The 20,714-nt window shown below is 40.5% G+C and overlaps 4 protein-coding genes and 1 pseudogene across 10 annotated transcripts in view; 3 read left to right on the forward strand and 2 right to left on the reverse strand.

Annotated features, from left to right (window-relative positions):
- DLAT (dihydrolipoamide S-acetyltransferase) overlaps positions 1 to 2,254 on the forward strand; it is a 29,385-nt gene extending 27,131 nt beyond the window's left edge. The window contains exon 14 of the mRNA XM_045482793.1: positions 260 to 2,254. Coding sequence (XP_045338749.1) covers positions 260 to 389 — 130 coding nt within the window. The 3' untranslated portion in view covers positions 390 to 2,254. The remainder of the gene's footprint in view (positions 1 to 259) is intronic.
- A 2,199-nt stretch (positions 2,255 to 4,453) lies between these two features.
- Positions 4,454 to 9,391, reverse strand: PIH1D2 (PIH1 domain containing 2). 3 transcript variants are annotated; one of them, XM_045482797.1, is made up of 6 exons: positions 9,261 to 9,391; positions 8,264 to 8,466; positions 7,028 to 7,151; positions 6,414 to 6,659; positions 5,818 to 6,077; positions 4,454 to 4,817 (listed from the first exon to the last, which is right to left on the reverse strand). In XM_045482797.1, the coding sequence occupies exons 2-6, from the start codon at positions 8,438 to 8,440 to the stop codon at positions 4,683 to 4,685; spliced, it is 942 nt and encodes a 313-aa protein (XP_045338753.1). In that variant the 5' UTR covers positions 8,441 to 8,466; positions 9,261 to 9,391; the 3' UTR covers positions 4,454 to 4,682. The 3 variants fall into 3 exon arrangements, with proteins under 3 accessions (XP_045338753.1, XP_045338754.1, XP_045338752.1); XM_045482798.1 differs by having other exon boundaries at positions 8,264 to 8,482; XM_045482796.1 differs by having other exon boundaries at positions 8,264 to 8,571.
- On the forward strand, positions 7,202 to 7,771 carry LOC123600658 (annotated as a pseudogene).
- A 140-nt stretch (positions 9,392 to 9,531) lies between the features above and the next one.
- Positions 9,532 to 18,904, forward strand: NKAPD1 (NKAP domain containing 1). 5 transcript variants are annotated; one of them, XM_045482800.1, is made up of 7 exons: positions 9,574 to 9,632; positions 10,161 to 10,190; positions 10,818 to 10,894; positions 11,879 to 11,979; positions 13,555 to 13,704; positions 15,225 to 15,278; positions 16,197 to 18,904. In XM_045482800.1, the coding sequence occupies exons 3-7, from the start codon at positions 10,826 to 10,828 to the stop codon at positions 16,702 to 16,704; spliced, it is 882 nt and encodes a 293-aa protein (XP_045338756.1). In that variant the 5' UTR covers positions 9,574 to 9,632; positions 10,161 to 10,190; positions 10,818 to 10,825; the 3' UTR covers positions 16,705 to 18,904. The 5 variants fall into 5 exon arrangements, with proteins under 5 accessions (XP_045338759.1, XP_045338757.1, XP_045338756.1 ...); XM_045482803.1 differs by lacking the exon at positions 10,161 to 10,190 and having other exon boundaries at positions 9,532 to 9,632; positions 16,200 to 18,904; XM_045482801.1 differs by lacking the exon at positions 10,161 to 10,190 and having other exon boundaries at positions 9,536 to 9,632.
- Positions 18,816 to 20,709, reverse strand: TIMM8B (translocase of inner mitochondrial membrane 8 homolog B). Its single transcript, XM_045482818.1, has 2 exons — positions 20,580 to 20,709; positions 18,816 to 19,212 (listed from the first exon to the last, which is right to left on the reverse strand). The coding sequence occupies exons 1-2, from the start codon at positions 20,706 to 20,708 to the stop codon at positions 19,045 to 19,047; spliced, it is 297 nt and encodes a 98-aa protein (XP_045338774.1). The 5' UTR covers position 20,709; the 3' UTR covers positions 18,816 to 19,044.
- Positions 20,710 to 20,714: the final 5 nt, after the last annotated feature.

The raw sequence follows: 20,714 nt of genomic DNA on the forward strand, positions 1-20,714 counted from the left end.
GAAAGCAGACAGAGGCACTACGTAAATGCATTTGGCAGGATTTGGTCTGTGAGCTGTAGTTTGCCAACCCATGCTCCAGATGGCTGTTTGGTCTGTCAAGCTGGAGGTTGAGCTAGAGGTGTATAGTACATAACGAGTAAGTGGAAAATAATAGTATCTGGTTGGAATTACAGGGTAGGAGTTGGCATTTGGGTTGGTTACTGGCTAAAAATTAGCAATTGCTTTCAGAATGCCTAATAATGTTTTTATCTTTTTCTAGATTTGATGTGGCTAGCATGATGTCTGTTACACTCAGTTGTGACCATCGGGTTGTGGATGGAGCAGTTGGAGCCCAGTGGCTTGCTGAGTTTAGAAAGTACCTTGAGAAACCTATCACCATGTTGTTATAATTAACCCAAGAATTTCTAGACTCTCCCAGGTCACAGTGGTTCATTCTTATCAAGATACAAATATGTTATTATGCAAGTGGTTCTTTTTATTTTGAAGTTAACCAGTTATTTTTGAGTCTGTCCAGATAAGTTATTTGTAATGGGCATTACTGAATTTTTTAAAATGCCAATTACACCTACATATTGTACACATTTAATAAACACCAGATTTTGAGCTGTGTATTCCTAGTCAAGAGAACATGTGGCCTAGCCCTTTGGTGAGAAGTACTTCCATTGGGAAATGCAGAGGTAGAATTGTGGTTCCCTACTGAAACAGATACATAAAAGTAATCTGGATGAAACCTTGAGGTTTTGAAATTTAATTGCCTCATGTTTTGCTTCATTTGAGGGAAAGAGAAGTCAAGGAAAGAGAGAAGTCCTTTCTCTTAGAGAAAGGGTTTGAATTAAAGATTGATTTTGGAATTTAACCCTGTTACATGATCTTGGTTTATCATGGATGGGAAGGGTAGAGAACTTTAAGGAAAATAAGTGACATTTTAAAAGTTAACATTTTCTTACACTTCTGCAACTGAGTGTTCTTTATTTTTCTATGAATTCCAAAATGGTTGTTTTCACCTCTTAAGATGGAAGATATAAATATAAACCAGCTACTTGGTATAAATGAGAATTTGTGTGGGTATTTATTTAAACAACTTACATGTGTAATTCTGAGAGCAGAATTTACAATTAACTCCAAATAAAAGAATATGCTTATAGAATTTAACAGAAGTTGTGAAAGTAGAATTCTTCCTCCATGATTAACTGGTGGTTACTGACAAATGAACTTAATTGCCAGAATCTGTTACTCAAATAATATTGGAAAATTATATCAAGTAACTATGGAATAGTGTACATATGTAAAATATGGTTTCTAGTGAGATGTGTGCCAAAGTCCATTTAGCACCAAGACCTGTCTGAAAGGAAGAGGGAAGAGATACACTGGTAAGCAGTTGGGAGTGCTGAAAGGTTAGAATCCAAGTGGTCACTTCTACTTGGATAAAGTAAGAAATGTTCAGTGTGTACAAAAAAAAGTGTTCTGTGTTTTTCCACCCAGTGTTGTCTCATGTACAATATGAAAGTCCTAAAATCCTATTGGAGAGAAAAAAAAAAATTGTTTAGGTTGCTTGCTACCCGATCAGCCTAAACATTTTTTTTTTTCCATTTTGTTATGATTTGCCTTTCTTCTTGCGGGGGGGGGGGGGGGGGGGAAGAGTAGGAGGTGATATTCAGGATAATAAAAATGAACTGGGAACATTATCACAATTCCAGACTTTCTATTGAATTGATGTGTTTTAATAAATATTTAGAATTGTTTATGATAATTTAAAATCAATCTGATCAGTGTTTTCTTGTGTATATGTGGAACAATCCCCGAAATTTAGGTCTTTCGGTGTTGAATTTATTTCTAAATGTTCTTTGTTACATGGTGCACAAGTAACACTGCATATATTCCAGAAATATTTCCCTTGCTGTATTATTTTGAAAACAATTCATTAATCTGATTTTTCAGCAATTAGTAATGTTAGCTTGAATTGAAGATTATGCAGAAGGAACAAGTTTATCACAAGGGACCATCAGTATGAGGCACATCTGGTTCAAATACATGAAACTTCAAAGATAATTCATTCTTGGCAAATGCTTATGGCTCTGTTGTTCCCTTAAAGAAAAATAAAAGGTTGTCTTCTCATAAGAATTACTGAGTTAAAAATTAATCTGAGCTATAACCTAAATCTGGACTCAGTCTATTTCTCTTACCAGAATTGAAAGAAAAAAAGTTAAAAGTTTTGGTTGAAATTATTTAAAAATTAAACTATATGTTTTCAATGCATCTTGTCTAATTTTTGGTCTGTTGGTAATTGTTTTTCACATTAAATGATTAAGGCCAGGGATAGTTATGTATGTGTACATTCTTAATAGCAATGCATTTTAAGCATACAGTATTGGTAAAATAAAGGACTGAGTTTAGCAGAATATAATCTAACACTTCAAGCTCAAGGAGTTCTAAAGCACCTCGTGGTGGGGTGCAGCACATAGCAAGGTGAAAGCATAGTCTGGCCCTGTTAGATAGTTGACACCGATCCTGAGGTTTGTGAGTGAAGTTACAGGAACCCCAGGCCTGGTCTGAAAAAAAAGTTAAGCAGCCGGAGAGATGATATGGAAAGGTAAGGTGGGAAGCATTCCAACTTTTTTTGAAGGACGGAAATACACTGGGTGTGTTAACTTTAGGACATCACATTATACAGCTCTAGAAAATTTTCAGACAGTAAATTATCCTATTGCTGGGAGAATTCAAATCCAACCAGGTTTAGGAGAATTATATTTGTTTTTAAATATCATGGTATCAACTGTTTATATTACATATACTATATTCGTGTTTTTATTATTAAATTTATTTATTTTTGAGAGCAAGCAGGGGAGGGGCAGAAACAGGGGACAGAGAGAGACTTCCAAGCAGGCTCTGCACTGTCAGCACAGCTTGAACACACAAACTGAGCTTATGAACTGAGCCAAAACCAAGAGGTGGACACTTAACCTACTGAGCCACCCAGGTGCCCTGACACTTTATTAGTGTGTAAAGTTAAAAAGCTTTAGAGGCGTCTGGCTGGTTCAGTCAGAAGAGCATGTGACTCTTGTGAGTTCAAGCCCCACGTTGGGTGTAGAGATTACTAAGAAAAATACTTTAAAAAAAATAAATAAAAAGCTTTAAAATTGGGCGCCTGGGTGGCGCAGTCGGTTAAGCGTCTGACTTCAGCCAGGTCACGATCTCGCGGTCTGTGAGTTCAAGCCCCGCGTCGGGCTCTGGGCTGATGGCTCAGAGCCTGGAGCCTGTTTCCGATTCTGTGTCTCCCTCTCTCTCTGCCCCTCCCCCGTTCATGCTCTGTCTCTCTCTGTCCCAAAAATAAATAAACGTTGAAAAAAAAAATTAAAAAAAAAAAAAAAAAAAAGCTTTAAAATTAACCAGGACTTTAAAGACCTTATGTTGAAATAGACACTTACAAGGAAGATGTATTTATACAAGATGATCAAGGATGGTTAAAGTTTGATGTGAACATTGTTGGGCTATAAATTGGAAAGTTGATATCTTTGTGTTGAACAACCATCTGACAACTTAGATGCATGGAAGTTGAGAAACACATCACTTCTGTCTTAAAATCATTTTTTATGTTTATTTATTTGGGGACAAAGGGGCAGAGAGAGGGAGAAAGAGAATGCCAAGCAGGCTCTGCATTATCAGTGCAGATCTCCTGAACCGTGAGATCATGACCTGAGCCAAAATCCAGTCGGATGCTTAACCGGCTGAGCCACCTAGGTGCCGCTTAAAATTATCTTCTTAGGAGAAAGGCACATGTCCCGAAGTCAGCTCCTTTTTCTTTTTTTTCTTTTTTTTAATTTTTTTTTTTCAACGTTTATTTATTTTTGGGACAGAGAGAGACAGAGCATGAACGGGGGAGGGGCAGAGAGAGAGGGAGACACAGAATCGGAAACAGGCTCCAGGCTCTGAGCCATCAGCCCAGAGCCCGACGCGGGGCTCGAACTCACGGACCGCGAGATCGTGACCTGGCTGAAGTCGGACGCTTAACCGACTGCGCCACCCAGGTGCCCCCAGCTCCTTTTTCTTAAGGTTAGATTATTTTGCATCTTAGGTGCAGTAACACCCAGCTACTGTCACTGTATCACTGTATCCAAGACAAGTCCTTTTGATGTTAAAAGGTCTGAGTAGCTTGCACTCCTACCATCAGGGCTATTTTATAGAAGTACAGAGGTTCACAGAAGCATAGGTTTGCATATTTTTACATTGGCCCTGTATCTTTATAGCTGGAGGAACTGCTTCAGTTCTTTGTAATAAAAAATTTACATAGTCTGGGATTTCTTCCTGATGCAAACATTTACTAGAGACCAGAAAAACAAGCAGACCAGAATTTCAACCAGTAAACCAGGAATTCTCACAATTTACTTGGAAACAGGATTTTCCTAAATGACAAGTTTGTTACTTTTAAGACCATTAGAAATAGCTTCAAAACAAGTATAGCAATACTGTTTTAATAGTTTCTGCTTCTAGCCAAGTGTGAGGGGAGTTAAAAAAGAAAAAAAGTATAAACATGTTGATGAGAAAATCTCATTTCATCCAAAAGAACTCTTAGGAAACATGAAACCAGTATTGAAGATAAACCACTACCTCTTCACCCATAGTGAAGGTCCTATCCTTCACATGCCTGTAGCACTGAAAACCCAAAAGCAGATGATGCTCTTGACTTATACCAGTGGCATTATGATGATTAATGTAGCTTTCTCTTTGATAAATTTTGCTGTAGTCATTTCAGTATCCACAGATTGTGGAAGATTCAGATGTAATCTGTACTTCTCAGGGACCTCAATCAATAAGTCATCCTAAGAATAACAAAGATGAAAATAGAAAAGATTTCTTGGTTAAAATATGTGTTACTGGGGATTATTCCCAGTTATTCACACCTTTCCCATAAAATGAGGATCCCATTTACTGCCATGTGACTTGGCAATAAACTGTAAAGTCGCTGTTGTAGCTCCCTGAGGTTTGGGGATTATTTGTTATTGCTCCTCAATACATCAAAAGTTCACTGCTATGGTGCCATAAAACAGCTGTTGCTGTCCCCAGATTATGTGGCATTGACTTTGTGACTGACCAGGAAACAGCAAGGAAAATTTATCAGCGATAGGAAAAACGGTGATCCAGGTTTTAACAGTGATGATAAAGGCCTTAGTAAAACTATCACAATAATTTGAAAGACAAGTAACGTGTACCTGGTTTGTGTCTTTAGGTAAAGAAGTGTGAAAATAGAATGTTGGTAGCATGCATTAGTCTTACTGGCTACATTTAATAAGCTACTACAAAAAGAGATGAGCTGAGAAAAGAATTTCCCAGTTTGTAAGTAGGATTAAAAGAGAATATACAGAGCCCAGGAGTTCTAAAACGTCAGGACTGAGAAATAGGACTAAGTTTTTTTTTCAACCAATTATTTCTCTTGTTAGAGGATTATACATCCTTGCCATTTGAATTCCCGTGAGAATATTCTTACTAGCCCTATTGATGTAGGATTTGGCCTTGTGACCTGAGTTTGGCCAACAGAATGTGGAGTAAAAGTGATATATGCTATGTCTGAGAGAAACTTTTAGGAGCCATTGCATGAGTTACCTGTTTGTATTTTCCCTCTTCCATGAGAATGGCATGTCTCAGATGGGACCTACCCCTTCACCTGTATCTTGAAATGTGCAAGACCCTGGAGCAGAGGCCTAGGTGACATGTAAGCTGAGTAAACTGCTGTAAACCACTGAGATTGTGCAGTTTGTTACTAGAGTGTATTATAGTAAATGTTGACTGACACAAATTTATAGTATTACCTACTCGACTTACCTCAGAAACACTAAGGTCACAGAGAGATGCGGAATTAATACCAGGTAATTCAACTTTCATTTCAATTTTCAGAGGTTTCTCATTCTGATCAGCCACAATTTTTAATTCATAGGCTGGTTCTTTCATCTCTACCTGGCTCTCTGTACTGGAAATCTCCTCTATCAGACACCTTGTTTTGCTTGAAACTTCATCTTTTGGCAATAAAAGTTGGAAGTCATCTGGGTTGCTCACAGTACTACTTATCTGTTCAAGGGTTAGTTCTTCAGGAAAATAAAAGGCGGGGGGGGGAGATGAAATTAAAAAAATTAATCAACAACATAAAATACTATGAGCTTTAATGTGTGTGGTGTTAGCCAAAATGACAGATAAAGCTGAAGCTAAATTAGTTTGGGAATCTTAAACCAAAGAACTTAGTTAAAAAGTTTGCAGTACTGAAAAATCTTTAAGGACATGCTAATATTTCTAATGCCCAATCTTTCTATTTTTCTATCTTAAGTTTCTCTTTTAAAATCAAGATTTCTAGTTTGCAAAATGTACACAGGATGCAAAAACAATTTTAAATCAGTTACATTTTCCACTTACATTTCTTAACTTACCCTTTTTCATTTTCTCTCTTAAATCTGTGGGGTCAGTTTGCATTCTCAACAGATTTTGTTTCATCCTTTGAATGCTTCCTTTTATTCTAAAGTTAGTAATGCTGTACGAGTGTGAGAGAGTGAATTGGAGTTTTTCCTCAATGCATTTCATGGCCATCTGTATTAATTGATCTTTTTTCACTTGGTCCTTTTCTGCTGCCTGGAGAACATCAGGATTGTAGGCCACATCGATGACTGTATAAACATCTGTGTGTGTAATTCAGAGGGTGTGAAATGAAGACAACTCATTTCACTAATGGTACTGTCAGTTAATTTATTAAGCCATAATCCTGATAAAACTGGAAAGTATAAAGTATTCCTGTATTTTTCAGAGGTAATCACACAGTTGCTGTATACACAAATTTTCAATTAGGGCATTTCTGGGCATTTTATATGGATTATTATTAGAAAAATTGAACCACATTTGTATAAATAAAAGTGCTTATTAGTTATTAACTACATTACAACCAAATAAAATATTTTACTTGTACTGCCTTTTACCAAGTAAAATCTGGTACATGCTTATTCCCAATAAAGTTTTTAAAATATGCTTAATCTCCCATAATTCTATGTACCTGATGTCTCAGACCTATCTTCTGGTCTGCCAATACTTAGAGGTACTGGATGAGTGTTTGACTGGGGAGCTGGGATCCTTTTCCACTGACACAGGTTGATGAAAAGTATTTTTTCCTTTGGTTTCTAAAAAGCAAATAATTTTTCATATCTCAAAACCTAGTTTTTTTTTTTAATCATAGCCTAAAGGTAACTCAGATAATTTTATGCTCTAAAATACCCATTCTGTGTATTAAAACTGTGTTTGAGCCCTTTCACGAAGATGGCACCTAAGGCGAAGAAGGAAGCCCCTGCCCCTCCCAATGCCGAAGCCAAAGTAAAGGCTTTGAAGGCCAAGAAAGCAGTACGGAAAGGCATCCAGGGGCATAAAAAAAAGGAGATCCGCACATCACCTACATTCCAATGGCTCAAGACACCGCGTCTCCAAAGGCAACCTGAATATCCTCGTTAACAGAGCCCCCAGGAGAAACAAACTTGACCAGTCTTTCCCCGTGACTACTGAGCCAGCCATGAAGAAAATAGAAAACAACACACTTGTGTTCATTGGGGATGTCAAGGCCAACCAGCACCAGATCAAACAGGCTGTGAAGAAGCTCTATGACACTGACATGGCCAAGGTCAACACTCTGATCAGGCCCGATGGAGAAAAGAAAGCATATGTTCGACTGGCTCCTGACTATGATGCTTTGGATGTTGCCAACAAAATTGGGATCGTCTAAACTGAGTCCAGCTAGCTAAATCTAAATTTTTCACCATAAAAAAAATAAAACAAAACTGTGTCTGAGAAATTGTACTATTACCTGATTTCCTCCAAGCTACCGACTTTCCTTCGATATACAGCTGCCACTGCCAGAGGAACTGGGAGGAAGGAGGGGGCACTGATCCAAGCAGCTATTCCAGGTGAATTTGACCTTATTTCACCACTTCCTTACCTCTCAGCCAACTAAGTTCTCTTTAGGTGAAAAACCTCCAACTCTATGATTCTCTGTTAAATCATTTTACTTTTTTTTTATTCTAGTAGAAAATGGCTTATTGTGAGATCTCCAAAATGTATCCAGTGGGAACTTCCCATTCTTACTCCTTCAGCATGATCCTCCACACTGTTTCACTCTCCATTTAGAGTGGTAGTTTCCCTCGAGTTTTCTTAAAGTCGCAATAGCTAAAGGTAAGTTATTCTCTGATTATTCCAGGATTATTTCAGTCAAGACCTCCCATCCCTGGGAACCAACTCTACATACCAGGATCCTGGTTTGTAGACAGAGCCATGGTTCTGGGGTGGCACAGAGCTGTTCCCCTTCTTTCAGCTGCTGTTGAATAAACTTCTCGTAGCCCTCAGGGTTGCTTTCAGCCAGATCGTCTAGGAGGTTCCAGAACTGAGTAACTTGGGTGAGCAGACCCTTTGAGGAAGACTCCATGATTGAGGTGAATAGGCCTCTTAAGTCTGTGGAAAGATATGACTTAAGGGGAAAAAGGTCTGTGTAGTGATTCATTTCTTCTTTTGGAGAAGGAAGAACAGGTCTTGTTTGGGTGAAGTCAGCACCTGTGTCTAACAAATTGTGGATCAGCACCACTTTTCTTTTCCTTATTCTCTAATTATCTAGCACCCCTTCTTAAAGTTCTCAGGTTGTCGTCTCAGATGTCAAGTCCTTACCTCTGCCTAGACCCTCTCAAGTGCTGAGGGTAGTCATTGAAAGTCTGGACTACGGGTGATTTTCTTGTTCCAATACCTGGGTTTTGGCTGACCGGTGCCTATCCAGCCCTGAAACTGCCAGAGGTGTGTGTGGGGTGAGGGCCACAGGAGACATCCTCATAGCTTCCTCCAGCTTAGGCAAAGCTGGAGCCGGAATGCACAGATCCCATTTTAGCTTTATCACTTAACTTAGGTGTGTGACCCTGAGCAATTAGGTTATATACATCAGTTAATTCTCCTCAAAATGACAGTAATACCTATGTCATAGGTTATTGTGAGAATTAATTAATATGGAGAAACTGGGACACTTCGTTAACACCGTATGAGAGTAATAATACACCATCTGTGTCTAGAGATAACCTCCCTTGCCCTCCTCCCCCACTGGAGAGGCGTCCCACAGCAGCCACAGAATGAGGCAAAGAGGAGGTTTGGGTTCTCCGAATACTATAGTAGGGTTAAACTATTTTTTTTTCTTTTTTTAGTAGGGTTAAACTAAATGGGAAGCTTAACTAAAGGACAATCACTCCAGAGGTCGGCGAACCCACCTCCTCTCTCGGTTCCTTGACAAACAGCGACACCTGTTACCAGGGTAACCAGACCGGGTCCAACATCTAATTGGGTCCGGAAAGCTCCAGGCAGAAAGGACTTTTACATCTAGTTCCGGAATCTCCTCCTTCTTGCTTTTCAGTTGAGCCTGACCCACTTCTTTTCCAGGAAGGCGCCCGCCTCCCTTCCGCACCTTTCGATCTCTAGAGGATCCTGGAAACTCTCCTTGTGGGAGTCTCCGCATCTCCTGTTGGTGGGAAGAGTTTCTCAGGAGCACGACTTCCGGCCTGGAAGGGAAGTCCGCTCCCTTGTCTCCCAGACCTCCCCCTCCCCCCTCCCCAAATCCCCGCCACGCGAGGCTGCGGCGCACGGTATGGGTGTGTTTGTGTGTGTCTGTATGGGGAGGGCGTTTGGAGGGAAGGTTACCGGGAGCTCCGTGGCCGCTGGGGGGCAGGGATCCCGGTGACAGAGATGGGGGTATTTTCTCTGACTTCCCCTTGGAAGCTTCAACCCCCCCTTCGGGCACTCTAGGTATTTCTTGGGGCCCAGTCGAGGATTGTACCCGTCCAGAGCTTCCCCATCCTTTCGGGAGAGCGAAGCCCAACCCCCGGGTCCGTCCCAGAGGAGCGTGAGCGGGGAATGCCCCGTCAACCCGGCCCTCCGGATTCCGCGCCGGCGCAGACTCCGGCCTCAGTCCGGAAAGAGATCTTCCTGTCGGTCTGGGCTGGGGGCAAGGCAGCGGTGGCCTGGGCCGCGGGTGAGGGCAGAATAACCGGTGGGAAGGCTGCGTTTTCACGAAGGACTCGGGTGAAGCTGCAGAGCTGCCTTTGAGCCCTGACTCCTTGGCTTCCTGGGTCGGAGGAGATCTTGTAATGGAGTGGTTCTTCGTCTCACACTAGCAAGATGCCTGATTTCCTCAGGATCGAGGGGTGAGTGAGCGGTGGGGTGGTTGCACAAAACCGCTGCTAGCTACACACTGGATACCCTTGTCATCTGTATTTTGGAGGCTTCTGTACAAATTAGAAAGTAAAATTCTCCTGAGTGGAGAAATTTAGGGCCTCTCTGCATTTGATGTCAAATGTTGACATTTGCTGGTCCCTGATAGTCTCAAATCTAGATATTTGCTTCATGACGAACTGATTTTGGGATTCCACAGTTGATTTCTAATCTGGACCTGGTTTGCCTTGGGCAATCTGGCCTGGGGCAAGTTATGACTTAAGGGAATTTCACCTACAAAATAAGAATGAAGATGCTTGCCTCATATAAAACATGGGATTGTGTTGAAGATTAAATAAAATGGTGCTCTTGAAAGCACATAACTTTGTGCAGTTTAAAAGAACTTCGACGTACGTTTATCTCAGTTACATTCGTCTTCATATAAGTGTGGTCAGACATTTTTCTTCTTTTAATGGTAAAGGGAAAACTACCCCTTAGGACTTCTGACTTCTTGTTCAGTGATCTTTTCTTTACCTCGTGCTTCCTTATAACATTGTAATAAAAGAGAAGGTAATAAAGGAAATTATTTTTATTAAGTGTTATATCTTGATTAATTTCAGATTGAAGAATGTCCCGGGTTCCATTGGGGAAAGTCCTCCTGAGGAATGTCATCCGGCATACAGATGCTCACAATAAGGTAAGAGGTACAATCTGGTTATTCCTCAACATTTATTGAAGGCATACAGTGTGCCAAGCATTATTTTGGCAGTTTGGAGATACAAAGGTGAATAAAATCGGTAATTATAATCAATTTGATTAAGTACTGTAACAGAGACATACACAAAGTGCTTCAGTGCACTGAGGAATGAATAATGAAATCTGCCTTGGGAAATAAGGAAAGGCTTCACAGAATGGGTGGTATTTGAGCTGCTGATGATATTTGAATTAGTTCTCGTTGAACAGGTTAAACTTTACCATGTGTAAAAGATCATTCCAGACAGAAGGAACATCATGCACTCACATGACAACAAAAAGGAGCATGAAGCACTTGGGGCTTGGCAATAAACTGTGCATTCAGAAACTAGGGAGTGGGGGGGGGGCACGGGGTAGTGATGGAAGATAAAGCTTGAGTGGTAAGTTAGAGTTGGCTTGTGACGCTTTTTCCTCTAAATAATAAAGAAACCGTCAAAGTCTTTAATTTGTATTTGTATCTTAGATGATTAGTTAGCTGGGTAGGGGATAGATCAGATGGAGTGAAATAATAGAGACACCAGTTAGGCAATTGCAGTGCTACAGGTGAGAGATCATGAGCCGTTCGCATGAAAACAGTGACTGTAGGGATGAAGAGGAATTTAGGAGATAGAATCCCAAGAACTTGGTGACTAATTGAAACAGAAAGGATTATCATTTGATAATTGCAGCATAATTGCAAAATTAGTAAGGTGATAGGTGTGTCTGTGCAGGGTTAAAAAGTTCTCGTGTGGCTGCAGAACATTTGAGATTCACTGGGTCGGATTATTTAGCCACTCTAGAAATCCTGAATTTGTTTTCCAGGTTCCTGGTTATAACCCAATCTGTAATGCAATAATTAGTGCAGAGTGTTTTGTCAGTTACTTTTCTTTGATGTAAAATGTTATTTTTAGTCATTTATTTGTATTTCTTTTCTTTAAAAAAAATGTAGATTCAGGAGGAATCAGATATGTGGAAAATAAGAGAACTGGAGAAACAGATGGAAGATGCCTACCGGGGAACCAAAAGGAAAATGTTACCCAGTAGTTCAAGGTGAAATTGCAGCTCTAAGAACCAAAATAATTCTGATCTTCTTTAGAACCATTAACTTTCACTTAAAAGCATTTTAGTACGCTAAAGATAGATGAGTTCAGTTCTGTGAATCTTTAAGCCTTCCTTCTTTCATAAATCTAGACCCACGCATAAAGATAGTGGCTATGATACATATGGCTTAATTCTTGGTACTGAATTCCAAAATTCTACCTTGAACAACGTTAAAAGTTAAGGATTTTGTGTATTCTGATCTTGTTTGGTGGCTTTTAAGATTTACTGTTGGTAACTTACAGTCACTTAAGCTATCATTCACTCCTTTCCTCTGTTAGTCTTAGATTCTCCGTGAGGCTTTTCTTTACCCCATCTCCTTGTTGTGTTCACCAAGTCACACAGCCTTTCACATTACCTTCTAAATAGTTTCAGTGTTGAGTGTAAAGGATAATACAGGCTTAGTTGTCTTATCTATGGAGGTATAGGAATGTCTGAGTATTGGGAACATCTCTTGGGCTTCATATGCCTGTTAGTGTAGAGCTGTGTATATGAAAAATGACTATACTAATAATGCTAATTTCTAAAGCCACCCAGGGAAACAATATATGAGATATTTAAGGAAAGTGAGTGTGCCTGCGGAGTACTCAGGCTTTGGAGTACATACAACTCAGGATTGGCTGTATGTTAAGGACTTTAAACAAGAAAGTATTTGGGGTCTCCAAGGTAAAGAAGGCATGGTCTCAATATAAAAATAAATATCTTTGCAGATATTTGCAGATAAAATGTTTCCTTTCTAAAGATGGTCCTTTGAGAATTTAGAAGTTAGTGCAGATGATGGTTTGTCTTGTATTGCTTGTTCAATTCCAAGAGGCATTTCCAGGAACAAAATACTATTTTTAGAGTGAATTATTAATACCTGTCATGGTCTAATAAATCTTTAAATCATAATCTCTTTAGGGGCAGGATTCTGATTGTCTCATTTGCTATTACATTCCTAGCAGCTAGAACTGTGCCTAGCATATAGGCGGCCCTTAAACATTTTTGATAATTAGTTAGCTTGCGGAGTGACTTGTTAGTGGACCTTGTAAGCACAGGCTGTGTCAATGGTTCTCAACTGGTTTTCTACCCCAGCATCCTCATGGGTTAGGCCTTGTTCCTACTGTTACTATGACCTCAGTGCAGAAGGTTGCTGGTTTTCGAGGAAGGGAAAACCTTCCCTGGAGATTCTGAAATCTCCAGAGTAGTTGGAAATTGTCACCAGCTGTGATTATTCTCAGCATCCTTCTTTGCATGCCCTCCTACTTGAGAATCAGTGAGCGAGCTACAGCTTGCCATAGTCCGTAAGTCATTTTTGTCTGTATTCTGCAATAGGATGGGTAGTAATGGTCAGATTTTCCCTGGATAAGTGTACAGACTTAGACAGTAGAACAGATCATGACTTTTTACATTTTTTTTTTTTTTAATACTAATTATCAGGTGGTTGTTTTCCCCTTAGCTTGTTCAGTGGGTTTTGTGTATGACATTCCATAAAGGAACCTTGCAGATTGCTTCCAAATATAAAAGTTCTTCTGTTTTTCCTTATAGCCGGATGCGTAGTGATGGTTTTGATGAAGAAAGTCAAAGAGACTATTGGAGGCCAAAGACTGAAATTTCTGGGGCACTGGAAGATGACTTTCTTAAGGCTAAATCCTGGAATAAGAAGTTATATGATTATGAAGCTAATATGCCAGACAGGTTTGTAACTAAATTCTTGTGACCATTAATGATATCTGACTTGAGAGTATATACTTTTAAAAATTAATTATCCCTACAAAAACTTGCACACAAATGTTCATAGCATAATTACCATAATGGCCCCAAAGTGGAAACCCAAATGTCTGTCAACTGATGAAGGGATAAACAAAATGTGGTATAGTAGTCCCCACCCTTATCCATGAGGATATGTTCTGAGACCCCCAGTGGTTGCCTAAAACCGTCAGTAGTACTGAACCCTGTATATACTATGTTTTTTCCTACACATACATACTTATGATAAAGTTAATTTCTTTTTCTAGTTTTTAAATATTTTTGAGAGAGAGAGTGAGCACGAGCAAGGGAGGGGCAGAGAGGCAGGGCAGAGGATCTGAAATGGGCTCTGTGCTGACAGCAGAGAGCCCGACCCCAGGCTCAAACTCACACACCATGAGATCATGACCTGAGCTGAAGTCGGATGCTTAACCGACTGAGCCACCTAGGTGCCCCTGATGAAGTTTAATTTCTAAATTGGAGACAGTAAGAGCTTTACAATAACTAAAAATAGAACAACTGTAACAATATACTGTAATAAAATTTATGTGAATGTGGTCTGTCAAATATTTTGTTAATACTGTATTCATCATTCTTCTTGTGATGATGTGAGATGATGAAATGCCTATGTGATGAGATGAAGTGAGGGGAATGATGTAGGCATTTTGATGTAGCGTTAGGCTGCTGCTGACCTCTGACAATATGACAGAAGGAGGGCGATCTGCTTCCAGAAAGCAAAACTGAAGATAAGGGGGGACTAATGTGATGTTCTTTGACGGTGAAAGGAATAAAGTACTGATATACTGTAACATGGATGAAGCTTGGAAACAGGTGGAAAAAAACAGACACAAAAGGCCACTTATTACATGATTCTATTTATATGGTATGTCCAGAATCAGCAAATCCATAGAGACAGAAAGTAGATTCGTGGTTGCCATGGGCTACAGGAGAGGGAGGAATGGAGAGTTAGTGCTAGAGGATGGAGTTCCTTTTTGGGTGATGAGACTGTTCTGAAATTAGATAGTGGTGACGGTTGCACAACTCTGAATATACTAAAAGCCACTGAATTGTACACTTCAAAAGAGTGAATTTTATGGTATAGGAATTACATCTTAGTAAAATTGCTCTGTAAAAAACAATTGTCCCAATATAGACCGCATTATGTTAAGAGTTGTTTTTGGAGAAGTATTTCACAGCTAAAGAGCAGAGTAAAAGAGTTCTTGAGAATGGCAAGTTCTCTTACAAATGGACAAAAGAATCCTTTGTGTCTAAAATGATAGTGTGCAGTACAGAAAATGTAGCCAGTTAAGTTACTCAGCTTGAAGATGGGGTTGGCTCTATGGTGTTTTCTTTGTTCTGTATGCCTGTCTGTGTATGCGTGCACTCGTAAGTCCGTCTAATTTTTTTTTAACTTAAAGAAATGTATGTATTGCCTTAATAATACATATAATATCTGTGTCATCTTACAGATGGGGTCACAGCGGTTACAAAGAGTTATACCCTGAAGAATTTGAAACAGACAGGTAAGGCAAATAGGCTTACTGAAAAAAAAGTTAGAAACCAAGTGAACCAATACCAAGTAATACTATTCCAAATGTGAACTATAAATTGGGTTTCTAATTTTATTTATTTATTTTAAAAATGTTTTTTATTTATTTTTGAGACAGACAGAGCATTAGCAGGGGAAGGGTAGAGAGAGAGGGAGACACAGAATCTGAAGCAGGCTCCAGGCTCTGAGCTGTCCGCACAGAGGCTGACTCGGGGCTTGAACTCACGGACCGTGAGATCATGACCTGAACCAAGTCGGATACTTAACCAACTAAGCCACCCAGGTGCCGTGGGTTCCTAATTTTATAAAGGAGATAACATTTGCCATTAAAAATGTAACCAGAAAATAATAGGCAATTTAGTTTGGAGATACTTGGTATTTGCCATTTCCTGATTGATGTTCTGCATATACATAGCATTTAGGTTCTTCTACATAGTATTCCATACAGTAACTCAAGGTGACAGATGAGAATTTATCTTTAAGAAAACAAAATGAGAGGGGCGCCTGGGTGGCGCAGTCGGTTAAGGGTCCGACTTCAGCCAGGTCACGATCTCGCGGTCCGTGAGTTCGAGCCCCGCGTCGGGCTCTGGGCTGATGGCTCAGAGCCTGGAGCCTGTTTCCGATTCTGTGTCTCCCTCTCTCTCTGCCCCTCCCCCGTTCATGCTCTGTCTCTCTCTGTCCCAAAAATAAATAAACGTTGAAAAAAAAAAAAATTAAAAAAACAAAAAACAAAATGAGAAAACAAAAAGAGTGATAGTGTCATAGTAACCCTATGTCAAAGCTTTATTTAAAATTCAGATGTTAACCCCAACTTTCTATCTTGAGTGTAGAATACTAAAATATTAATAGACTTTTTATTTCCTATAGTAAAGCAGTTTCTCTTTTTTATTAGTAGTGACCAGCAAGATATTACCAATGGAAAAAAAACATCTCCCCAAGTAAAATCATCTACCCACGAGTCTCACAAACACAAGAAGTCAAAGAAATCCCACAAAAAAAAGCAGAAAAAAAAGTCACACAAAAAACAGAAGAAAAGCAAAAAGGAAGCCACAGATGTAACAGCAGATTCCTCAAGCGAGTTTTCAGAAGAAACGGGGGCTTCTAGTACCGGGAAAAGGAAACAGCCACATAAGCGCAAGAAAAAATCCAGGAAAAAGTCGCTCAAGAAACCTGCTTTATTCTTGGATGCAGAAAGTGATACTTCCCAGTCCGATGATTCCGCATCCAGCAGTTCTGAGGAAGGTGAGGAAAGAGACACTAAGAAAACCAAAAGGAAAAAGAGAGAGAAAAAAGTCCATATCCCTGTAGTTAACAATGAAATACAGGAGAGGACAAACAAACGCACAAATTGGAAAGTGGCTACAGATGAAAGGTCTGCAGAGAGTTCAGAGGATGACTAAATGAGAAAGAAACATTCTTCATTTGCCCATCTGACTGGTTACTTGCAGCTCTGTCACCTTGGGGTTTTGCCAGTGACTCTATTGCCCAGCACAGGGGCCCTGAGGTCAGAGCTGTCCTGTGCCATCTATATATGTTCTGACAGACTTGTCTTGTTTTGGCCTGTTAAACTTGATCCTCTTACTGTTAATAGGGAATCTGGTATTTTGTTATGAAGTTTTCTCGAAGAGATTATTTTTTGCAATTAATCACATTTAGGGTAGAGTGCATATACAGCAAATTAAAGGACCCAGAAAGCTGAACCCAATGACCTGGGTACACCAATTGGAATGTTGAATCTGGGGAAGGGCAAGGGTTGGGATTGAGAGGTGGATTGGAACCGGTGCTGTGTAGAATGCTGTAAGGGAACATCGTGTTGCTATCTTTATATAGCAGGTGCCAGGACTTAACTTTTTGTGTCTTCAGCCTTGGTGCTTTGATCTTTCTGTATTTGGCCCCTTAGATATGGTCCAGTTTATTTAATGAGAAAAAATGTATAAGAACAAGATATTTTTCCTTCATAACATCCATAGACCGCTGTTATGAGACTAGGGTTTTTTGGTCAAATTTCTCTGCTGGACAGGGTCTGTGGCTACACTCAGTATACCCCTAAACATGGTAATTGGATAGTAAATGGTTTTCTACTTCCTTTGTTGTCTATTGCCTAAATGGCCTTGTGTTCAAAATTCTTTCTTCGGTTGTCTTAATCCTCAACCAAATGGGATAAAGTTAGGAATTGGTCATGCTGTTTAATGGTGCTCTGAACAGGATTCAGGGTTGCAACTGCCATTTAAATGTTATCTTCCTTGTTCATTTCTATTAATGAACTTTAGGTTTTCCCTGAAGTTATGTTGAATCAGTTCCAAAATGAAACAGGCTTCTCAGGGATGCACCCACTTCTTCCCAGTCAGCCTTCTGATTAAAGCACCAAGCAGAGACCGTATTCTTTCCCTTTGCTCTATACTGTGATCCCTACTGTTAATTCTTAAAAAAAAAACAAAATATCACTGAAAAAAAGCTGGTAGAACACAGGTGAGTTTTTTCATTATCACGGAATGTCAAGTGACATTGTTTTTCCTGGTTGTCACTTCATCGGCTGAGTAGAAAACTTGAAAACCCAGACTTTTGGTCTTGGTTCTGCCACTAACTAGTTATGAGGTCTGAACAGGTAAGTTAACCTTCCTGGCCTTACCTTCCCCATGTAGAATACAGAAATACTTCATGGTAGCATGACAGTGTAAGACACCAGCAATAGAATAGAACTATAACAACATTCCATGAGGTGGTAATACTTTGTGGTTCTAACTACTAAATTTGTTCTTTCCAGAACAGATTTCTAATAAAGTGCTTAGTCACAAAATACATGGTTGGCTAGAGGTTCTCATCCCTTGATTATAAGCAGGTGCTACCTTTGAGGATATTTACTTGAAATATTAATACTTTGGTACTCAACTGTCATTGTTCCATGGCGTATATTTTTACCTTTGGGATTAGTGGGGGCCCATGGGTGGGAGGGCAGGACGTCTGTAATTACTACCTCTTAACCTAAAGCAATTGTTTTGTTCTTGAAGTAAGTGAAATCTTTGTTGGGAGGAGTCTTCATGTATTTTTTTGAAGCATTGTTTCTGTGCTGTAAAAGTATTGATTTTAGCACAGACTCAGGAAGATGGGCCAGTGGAACAAGGCATCTCCAGGAAGTTGGTTCTGTTTTGGGCTTGACCTTCCCTTTCTCCCATACTAGCAGGCCTATTTCTGTCCCAAGAATACACATCTTGCCTGTTGTGTTTTTTTTGTTTGTTTTTTTTTTTTTTTGCCATGTTTACCTTTTCTTGGTCATGTATAAGCAATAAAGCTGTGTTCTGTTCTTCACCCTTCTCAACCCCAATTTCTCTTCTATACCTTAGGCTAAGGTTTTGATGGTTCTTCTAGCCCCCTTAATTAGTGGTTTAGGATGGCCCTTCAAAACCCAAGATCTCATTTGCACTACTGGTCTTGGAACACACTTGTTTCTAGTGTTCCTGCCCATCAGAGATCTCTATATTAAATCCTAAAATGGGGTTAAAAAAAAAAAGAGTTGGAGAATTCACATTTATTGAGTAACTGTTGTGATACAACATGGAATTTCTGAATTCCAAATAAATAAATTTCACTTTTTGAACATTTGATCTGTGACTTTTTAGCACCAACAGGCTTGGTAACAGCCTCAAGTTCACCTGACAGTGGGCTGACGACCTTCCCCCAGTGGCCCATCAATCTGCTCTAACAAGTCCTTTGTTTCTTCTGTCATTCTCCCAAGGGATGGCCTATTGCCCTCCTTTCTGTACAATCTGGGCAAAGCGACTGGTGATAGCAAGAGTAGTGTCAATGAAGCGGTCCACACAGCTAGAGAGGCAGTTTTCAGTGCGAGAGTCTAGGCGATTCCCTGGCTTCTCCACACATTTATCCCAGCATAGCTCCATGAAGTGATGCACCTAAGAAGAAAGAAAATAACCACTGATGTCTGCATAAAGGTCTAACTCTGCCAACTTTATTTCCTTCCCATTCTTCTCATTTTCTATTACCTGATGGAGTCATTCAATCAACAAACCATGGGCTCCCCTCTTTCCTCACTTCATAACTTGTCACCAGTATGGCCCAGATCCTTGTCCTTACGTTGCAATAATCCTTTATTCTCTCCATTACTGTTTTTCTCTTTAGTGATTAAAAATTACTTTCCATCACATCACCCCTGTGTTTGCTTAATGCATCAGTTCCTCTCAGCCACTCAGGGCACTCCCTTATTTAACCACTAACCTGTTGTGCTTCCATGAAGTACATGCATAGCATACTCGACCCTTAATATTCCTGGAATGCCCTCCCTAAAGATTTTTCCCATTCTTCAACACAGTTCAAATTTTTACCTCCTTGAAGGCCACGGTCTATTTTTTACAACTGTGTTAAGTCCTTAATCAGATTGTAAATTTTCAGGCAGGGTGAGTATCTTTTATCTTCCCAATTAGCTCCACTGTAAGCTGGAAAGGTATAGTACCAATGAATGTCCCCCAAACCACTGCATTCATCTCCAAATCTATCCCTTACAGAGCAGTTCTTTAAGCATTTACTGTGGGCGTCCTTTTGGGGATGCTGAGTACTCAGTCAATACTGTCTGCGGTCCTAAAGTGTGACTGTCCTCTCAGCCTGAGACGTGGTTAAGCAATAAGCCATACTGGGAGTGGTCCTGCTGCTAGTAAGCGACCAGGCCGGGTTTCAAACGGTGGCGAAAGGGCTCCAAAACACTTGTTCTACACTACAGTCCACACTGACTACTTCAGAGTCCACTTTTCTCCGTTAATGTTCTACTACTTTGTCGTTTTCAAATACATTATCGCATATGGTCTCTACAATCCAGTGAGGCAGCAGGCGACTGCAAAACCAGGACCCATATGGGTGGGTGTCTTGCCTAGAGGTACGTGGCCTGTAAGGGGCAGAGGCAGGATCAGAACCCAGACCTTCCGAATGCCAAGCCCAGAGAGCTCGCCGCCAAACTAGTTTCCGGTGACCTTGGCGTCGCCCGAACCTTTCTCCTCTGTTTTACACTTTCTCTTTCCCCCACGCCGGGTTTGCCGAACAGGCACCCGAGCACTACTGGTCACCAGGGCCTGGAGGGCCATGCTCATTTCTTTTCCGAGAAGAACCGGGCGCAGCAAGAACGAGCATTGGGCAGCCTCCCCGTAGCGAGGTGGCAGAGCTCTGCTAGTTTTTTTCTAGCGGCAGTCACTTCGCGGGCTGAGTAAAGAGCCTGAAAAGTCAACCTGAGCCTCAACCTCCTTTCTCTCCACCGCGGTCCTTGTCCTCGCACCTGTGCCGTGAACTGCGCTTTCTGCTGTTCGGCTGCCACCAGGCGCTGCAACTCCGCTTCGTCCGCCTCACCCAGCTCCGCCATCGTCCACCTCAAACTCCCGGCCTTCTTACGAGCGTGTGTGCGCATGCGCGG

The sequence above is a fragment of the Leopardus geoffroyi genome, chromosome D1 (genome assembly GCF_018350155.1).
Source record: "Leopardus geoffroyi isolate Oge1 chromosome D1, O.geoffroyi_Oge1_pat1.0, whole genome shotgun sequence".
Classification (NCBI taxonomy): Eukaryota; Metazoa; Chordata; class Mammalia; order Carnivora; family Felidae; genus Leopardus; species Leopardus geoffroyi.